General features: G+C 33.1%; 1 protein-coding gene across 1 annotated transcript; it reads left to right on the plus strand.

The window, feature by feature from the left end:
- Positions 1-5,538: 5,538 nt before the first annotated feature.
- On the plus strand, positions 5,539-7,018 carry LOC6640039 (lysosomal aspartic protease). The gene has a single exon (XM_002063240.4). The coding sequence runs from the start codon at positions 5,608-5,610 to the stop codon at positions 6,814-6,816; it is 1,209 nt and encodes a 402-aa protein (XP_002063276.3). The 5' UTR covers positions 5,539-5,607; the 3' UTR covers positions 6,817-7,018.
- Positions 7,019-8,840: the final 1,822 nt, after the last annotated feature.

Genomic DNA, 8,840 nt, shown 5'->3' on the forward strand with positions numbered 1-8,840 from the left:
ATCTGATCTGTATTGGAGTTAACCTGGACAGCTTCTATGAACTCATCAAATTCATCGCTAGCTGTTTGAGTTTCAAAAGTTTCACAACTTGACTCTACTAAAAAATTCTGCATTATAGTTTTGCAGTCATTTATTGTTGTTTCCCTTTCATTTTGAGAAAATTGCTTTAGCTTATTTGTTGGTGGAAACAGAAACAATGCAATGCTATGATATTTTGATAAATTTGGAGTAATTGTATCCAAAATTTGAGATCGTAGTGAAAACTTCATTGATTCAATTAGTTCAATATCACTGTATTCGAACTGACATTTTTTTTTTAAATTATATATATTTGGTAGAACCAAATGAATAGTCGGGCGTTTAACTGCTTCTAGTTTTTTGGAAACGTTTTCAAATGCTTCTAACAGACAGACTATGGCAGCTAAATTATTCTTATTAATTCCTTCAATTCTATATTCTTGACCTTTTCCTTTCAAAATTGAAATTATTTCCGTCCAATTACTATCTACTGACTTAAGCAAATAGTATACGGTGTTCCAGCGTGTTGGGCAAAAGCTTTTTAGCGAGAGACCCAAAGAAGAATTAGCTCCAGACTTTTTAAAATACTTCACCAGCTTTGTACAATGTGATACAATATTTGCAAGCTCAGGAACAGACTCAATTAATTTCTCGACGGCGTTGTTCAATAAATGATTGACACAATGAATTTTTTCTAAGTTGCAGAAGGCTTTAACCATGTTGGACCCACGATCAGTAACAATAACTGGATTGTCCTTTTCGAGGTCACATCCAAAATCTCCTAAAATGTCGCCGATTTTTGCACGTACATTTGCACCTAAACAAAGAATAATGAATTTAACACTTTTACATATGTACATATTAAATATAGATACATACCTGTGCAGGAGACTTCCTTCATTGACTTCATGGCTAATAATCTGTCAACAAGAGCTCCATCCTTAATGTAGTGTATGGTACAGGACAAGTAAGACGATTTCAAAAAATTGTCTGTCCATATGTCACTGGTAATGGCGTATCCAAAACTCTTACATTTTTTAATTTCATCTTATAGACGGTCACAACTACACATTTTGTTAGTAATACTGAAACACAAGCTATAAACAAAACAAAACACAAAAACAACACGGTGGCATTTGCCGACAAATACATACATTTCTTTCTGCATCTTCGCCTTCCATTTCACACGTCTGCACACAATTTCCCAAAGCACAAAGTGAGTACACAAAGTATTCTGCGAACTACTTGAGTAGTTCGAATGTTCTCGAAGTTTTCATTTCATTTTGCTCTCCTTTCGTGATACTCTCTTTTTCGAGACGAAACACAAAATGTTCGTCTAGCGAAACAGTACTATACACATTCGTCTCATTCTGTCTTTTTCACTCACTCATATTCTACTCAATTCGAATGTACTCAATGTGGCTTTGTTTTGAATGCATTCATGCAGACGTCTAATTATTAAGTCCTATGCCTCAGACCAGCTGTGTTTTATTAATAATCGTAAACTTATCCAAGGTTTAACTTAATTGGGATTAAATCAGCCGTGGACTCAAAGCAGGGAGGGAACACATTTTCCAGGCTCATCTAAAACTTTTATTTTTCAATAATAAACCATAAAAAATAACTTTAACGTAAGTATAACCACTCAATCTCAACTTAATTCTACACATTACAATTTTTTGAGCATTTTCCTAACATTGATTTCTGGAGAAACTAAGCGTCCAGAAAGTCATTTTGGTATATCCATACTTGTATTAATTCTTTCTGAACTCCATGAATTCATAGAAATTAAAATTGTTAGTTTTATAGTACATAAAATTAAAAGTAGTTGTCAATTTTCTGTTGGATTCGGTCTATATATCTTATCTTCTGTTAAAAGTTTTAACTTAAAACTAATCTATGATATCTTAAAATAGACAACTTTAAACTTGTCTAGGAAGAAACATCTGGATATTAAAGTTTAAAAAAGAAAAGAATCATTAATACTAATGTCAAAAGATTTCTTAAATTACGTTTAAATATTTCTCTATTTTTATTTCAGAAAATAAATAGAGCTTTAGACCTTATAGTTCCATTAAAGAATTATCCTTTAAAGCCCATTAGTTTGTATATATCAAGTTCTTGATTTAACTAGGGTATACAAAAGTCCACAGGATCGACATTAACTTGACCCTTGAGAATTTTCTCCCCTTTTTTTTTGGTGCTGAGTGAAATTTAATTTATAAGCTTCAAAAGATACAAAATGTGTTGCCTACCTGCCACTTTCTGGTAATTTCCGGTTTTCCCATGCCCCACAAAAGGAATGTACATCGTCTTTTGGGTTGAACAAACTTCAAAAAAAGAATAAAAGAAAGAGAAAATGTGTAGAGGGAAAAATCAACAAGTGTTGACATTTGTTGAAAACTTTTCTGGCCTCCACTTTTCTCGCACATTTCTGACATTTGTGTGTGAAACTTTTCCTTCTTCAGGTCGTGTATTTAATTGTGTTGTCTTTAATTTAATCAAAGGTAGCTTAAGTCGATGCCTAATGGCAACTAATGCAATTTGCATTTCTTCCTCTTAATATTATTTGCTTAAAATGTTCATCACTTTCAATTAAAGTCACTCACCTTTTGCCACCTTCATTTCAGTATAATTTTTGTTTTTTTTCGGAAAACATCAAAAGTCTTCGTTCCCTTATAGCCAATCCTTTTTTTCCACTTCCATCTTCTCGGTGCTCGTTGTGCCCAACGTGCCAACAACAAAATGCAATAATTAATTGTGTTTGGCAAGCCCTTGGAGAAGCAAGATAATAATGCAAAAAGCATAGATATCGCCCTTCACAATGGGCGGGGCCTTTGGCACAGGTGTGGCCACCGCTTTCGACCCGAAGACAAGCCAACGTACAGGCAAGGCCTGCCATTGACAGCCAAGGCATAGACAAGGGCATCAGAAGTCGAGATAAGCAAAGAGCAAAAAAGCAAAAAAAGGGCTTTTGCATTTTTTGGCTACCTTTTTTATGCTCTTACCAAAATGGGTATATCTATATTTCTTAGAAGTTGAAGCTTAGAAGTACAACTAAATTTTTCAACAACTTTCTTGTACAAAATATAATAAAATTCACTATTTTAATTAAGCCTTTTACAAAAAGATGTTCAACTTTCAAAAAATCAGCTAATTATTTTTAAACTTTTTCAAGCTTGAAATTGAGGGATTTGAGAGAAAGATTTTCTGTTTGATTTCATAATGTATTTTTATCTTACTCTAAAAATCTTGCTAAAAAAAATTTGAATATTTATTTTATTTATGTTTCTCTACAAATATTGAACTTTTCAAAATATATTTAATTCTTTCTGAAAAATTTTCAAAATGTTTATTTAATAAGGCTTGAGATAAAAACAAAAGAACTAACAAATCTTGTATAATTTACAAAAAAAAAAATAAAGCTCTAGGCAGCTAAAAGATCTTAAGCTTAATCTTATTATTAAAAAAATATTCCATTAAACAAAAACCTATCAAAAGTGCGATAAAAGCAGCTTAAAGATTTTAAGCTAAATATATTTACTAAAAACATATTCCAATAAACAAAAACTTATCGAAAGTTTGACTTTAATATGACTTCAAGTTCGTGTATATTTAAATCTAAACTTTAAATACCAATTTTTCCAACTAGATTGCTTAATCATACTATTACTTGGGATGTATAGAAGATCATATTAAATTAAACTTAATTTAACCATTATAAAAGTGATTTGATTTAAGCAATCGATTGTAGTACGAATGCCTTGAACTACACACCTGGATTGGTCCTTCCCTGAGCCTACGAGGAGTACCTAATCCTCAAAAATGTCATTAAGTCTCACATAAACAGCCGAGCCAAAAATATATTTTCTTCTTACTACCAATCTATGCATTTACCTAGTAAGCTTCATTTTGAGACAAAAATTTGGTAGAAAGTGTACAAAAACTTCACCATAAACGATAATAGAAATTCCAAATTCTTTGTTTCTTTTTATTATATGGCTCTTAAGTGGCTTACTTGTTCGTTGGGTTTCTTGTTATTGTCGCATTAGGACTCTCCAAATTGGCTGGCGTTTTAATTGGCACACATTAAGTTGGGACAACGAGGCGTATAAGTGTTAATATGCGGTATGATTGCAACCTGGCAAGTGGTAAAAGTGTTTTCGCATGAAAATTTTGTATGAATTTTCCATTTGAATGGCAACCATTCATCTCCATGATAAATGCTATATATATATGTATATATACATGCGTATACAAAAATATAAATGCTCGATTTCTCACATACTTCATCTCGCTTTTGTGTAATCGAGCATGGCAAATCAATACGCACAACAATTGCTATAGACCATTTATAGATATTTTCGATTTCTTCACTCGAATGACATGGCATACAGCAGCACTCAAAGTAATTTGATACCAAGCAAAAAAAAAAAAAAAGAAGAACTTTTCTATGGCTTTCTAGTCACTCATTTTTTGTGTCAACGTTAACAAATTTCATATTTTCGCTGGAAAAGTTGCGAGGGTTTATTCTCTCCCTTTTTTTTCCCTCTTGTGCATTTTCTTGTTGTTCGATTTACAAAATTTCTGTTGCTGCTCAGCCTGACATTTCTCACATTTCCAATTACATTTTCATCGTAAGCGCTTTATATTCCTTGAATCCGAATGTTATGGTACTCATTAAAGTCTTTCGAAGGATATTCTCACTTTGGCAAAGTTTAAATACATTTGAATATACAAATTTTATATTCTAGATCGAGATTCGAAAGCAAGTCGATCAAGTTGATTAGTTAGTAGATTAACTAATTGAATGATGATGATTAAGTGGATGAACTCTGTAAAGTTTTATTTTCATTAAATATTATATCTTTTAGTTATAAATGTCAGTCCAAAAATTGATTAAAAATTAAAAAATTCGCAAAAATTCGCAATAAGAAGGACTCTTGTTTCAATTCCAGAAGAGTGAGTCATTTCGATAACATTTCGTCTTTCTCTTCGGTTTCAAGCCGAATAACTTAATTTAATTACCGATATTTTTAGATAATTATATTTTTCATAAATCTAAAGTATATTAAGAGAAGTATTAACTACAAGAAGGTAAATTTGGTGCTGTCAATAAATGTTAAGAATTATTCTGGCAGGTGAGAAAAAAGTTTGTGAACGACATATAAATTGCATGTAATAAAATTGATGTTGAAAATAGATTTTAAATTATGGTAATTTAATTTTCATGACTTTTTTTGTTGCTAGGTATCTTTTGGGTTGACTAATGTTTGTTAACTTAAAATTCAGTTCACACTTGCTTATGCATTGAAATTGGATTCATAGCCATATGCATGGGGAAATATTTAAACAGAATTTATTATACAAAAGTCTTTTTTCCACTTTCCTGCCAATTCTCTCTATCTCCTTTGGTTCTCTCTGGTTCATTGGTCTAGTAGCTGCCTCCTTTCGTCATCATCATCATCATCATCGAGTTTGTCAACTTAAAATACAAAATTTAATGCTATTCGGGTTGGCTTTTGATTTGACTTCAGAACTGAATATCAAAGCGTCTTTCCCAGCCTTTCACATCCAGATATAAGCAATATGGACATTGATTGCATTAAGACTATGGGGATGCAGATGCAAATGCTTGTGTTGGCACTTCTTCTATTGACCGCATCTTCGATGGAACTATATCGTGTGCCTTTGCATCGATTTCCCTCGGCTCGTCGTCGCTTTGAACAGTTTGGCATACGGATGGAGCGTTTGCGTTTGAGATATAGTGTAATGCCACGTGATGGAGAGAAATTGAGAACTGAACCACTGACAAATTACTTGGATGCACAGTACTTTGGACCAATTACCATTGGGACACCACCGCAGATTTTTAAAGTCATCTTTGATACGGGTTCGGCCAATCTTTGGGTACCCTCGACTTCGTGTTCCCCTGCATCGGTCGCCTGTATGATTCATAGTCGTTTTCATGCCAAAAGATCGACTAGTTATTATCCCATTGGAGCACCATTTGCCATACATTATGGTTCGGGAAGTTTATCGGGTTATCTATCAAGAGATACCGTTCGTGTGGCTGGTTTGGAGATAGAGAATCAAGTTTTTGCCGAAGCCACTAATATGCCCGGACCAATATTTTTAGCTGCCAAATTCGATGGAATATTTGGTCTGGGCTATCGCAGTATATCAGTGCAACGCATCAAACCTCCTTTCTATGCCATGATGGAGCAGAATCTCTTGGCCAGTCCGGTGTTCAGTGTCTATTTGAATCGAGATGTGGCAGCCAAAGAGGGTGGAGCTCTATTCTTTGGTGGCTCGAATCCACAGTATTATACTGGCAATTTCACCTATGTTCCGGTAAGTCGTCGTTCCTATTGGCAGATCACAATGGATTCGGCACACATCAAGGATTTGAATCTATGTGAGCAGGGCTGTGAGGTTATCATAGATACGGGGACATCCTTCCTGGCAATGCCCTATGACCAGGCAATGCTTATCAATAAATCGATTGGCGGCACTCCATCATCCTATGGAATGTTCTCTATACCCTGCGAACAAGTGCCGCATTTACCCACAATGACGTTTCAATTGGGGGGTAGAAAATTTCATTTAGAAGGACGTGATTATATCTTTAAGGATACCTATCAGGATGGCATTGTGTGTGCCTCGGCCTTGATTGCTGTTGACCTACCTTCGCCCAGTGGTCCATTATGGATATTGGGTGATGTATTTCTAGGCAAATATTATACAGAATTCGATATGGGTAATCATCGCATAGGATTTGCCGATGCCAAAACTTGAGCCTAATAATATTGAGTGGGCAACTGAGAAGAAAATCAATTTCAGTATTCATAATTTGTTAGTATTTTCAGAGAGTTAATTAGCATTAATGTTATTTATTATATTTATTTTATATAGATCTTAGTCTATGAAGTTTTAATACAAAGTATGAAATGGGAATGAAGAATTAAGAACAAATTAAATTTCCCTTAAATTACCACGACATTTAATTAAAATTCTATACATTTAACAAATATTTTCTTTTCAACTATATGCATGTGAAAACTAGAATTTTTCGTAGCAACTTTCTTTACTTTAAAAACTAAAAAAAATTCCTTACCAACCAGTGGCGGACTAAAGGCAACTTTGCCTACTTCACAAACTCAAAATATTCTTTAACTGGTGGCGGATTTATTGGTGTGGATTTCCTAGACCATGTCGCAGTATTCTTTATGTTTAATATGTCATATGTTAAACTGTCTGAATTTATAAATTCATATGTAAATAACGTTGTGATATTGACAATATTTTTAGTGGAAACTGTTTTTCAGGCTATGTTAGTTCATATTTTGTTTGAAAATTCTTTTCCAGGAAATGGTAATTAGTTTTAGCAGACAATCATTTACGTATCTTTCTTGTATTCTTTGTTCCTTCTAATAAGAACAGTCTGATTACAATAATAATAGATTAGATGGAGATAATAGTACTCCACCCTTCTTTTAATTACCTAGGACCTTAAATAGTACGCTAATCTTAATGAGCCTCCTAATGAATTACAGATGACTCCTTATTTTAATCAATTTCGACTTCTTTTAGAGTTATATATTTAAGCGTAAATGGCGAAGGGCCTTGCATTTTCTTTTTGTACTTGAATATATACATACATACTGCATATTTTGAGCATAAGATTGAAATATTTTCGAGTCTTCTCGTAAGCAATTATAACAATCATTTTGAAATCAAAAGCGATTCAAGGTAATTTCCGTTAAAATAATGTTCCAGATGCTTAGCTGGTTACTCCGCTTTTGGTTATAACTTTTCTGAACTTTCCCACATGTTTATTTTGCCATCATTAGACGCCTCAGGACATGTTTGGCGTTAAGTTAACTCCGCCTATGCCTCCAAAGGAATATTTTTGCTCATTTCTCGGCAATGCCCTTTCAAGTTTTCGTCATAATTCAATAAAAAATGCATTTACCTCTTTACATCAGTGGAATTGTTTGTCAAATTTATAAAAATACATTAAATAGATATGGTTAATTCCATATAAATTTAATACATACCGCTTATCTGTTTGTTAATCAGATGATCAGATGAGTTTCCTTTCAACAAGTTGTTAGTTTACCTTTTAAGACTAGAAGCTAAAGAAATACTGACTGCTAAGGTCTTCGGCTATATTAAATGCAGCCAAAGGAAAAAGAACTTAATTATATTTTTTACAAAAAAGATTATATACAAATTGTGGATTAATATGGAGGGCTTAGAATTACGATACAATTCATTTCCTGTACAAATTTTCATCTACATTGTTTTGCCATGTCCATGAAATCCATTGGATTATGCCAACAAATTTTAAATGAAGCTTAGAATATATTTATGAAATATTCAATTTTATTTATTTTATTTATGTATTTTTTTAACAGCACCACAGCTCCCATTAACGAGCATCTGTTGACTCCTGTCAAATTTTTGAATAACCTGCGTCATTTAGTTTGTTTTTGACAGCCCAACCATGCCGTGAATTCTCGAGCAAATAAAAGGAAATCGCACCAAAAACCAAACCAGCTGTCGAAACAGTTTGGTTTGTCTGGTTTCATGGCGACAATTTTTTGTTTTCATAATCCACATTCATCTAAAGTAAACATGAGGGAAATTTATGGATTTACCTGCGAATGCTCATGTTGAAAAAATTGTCCCTAATTTTTGTCTTTAAATATAAAATGTTTCCATCCATTTTAAAGTCTAGTCCTTAATGTTAGTCTCTATTTTAAATATACATATGACTTTAATTTACCGAGTCTACAGACCATTTGATTGATACAATA

The sequence above is a fragment of the Drosophila willistoni genome (genome assembly GCF_018902025.1).
Source record: "Drosophila willistoni isolate 14030-0811.24 chromosome 2L unlocalized genomic scaffold, UCI_dwil_1.1 Seg196, whole genome shotgun sequence".
Lineage (NCBI taxonomy): Eukaryota > Metazoa > Arthropoda > Insecta > Diptera > Drosophilidae > Drosophila > Drosophila willistoni.

Coding starts and splice junctions, on each gene's coding strand:
- LOC6640039 (XM_002063240.4), top strand. CDS start 5,608: ATGGACATTGATTGCATTAAGACTATGGGGATGCAGATGCAAATGCTT.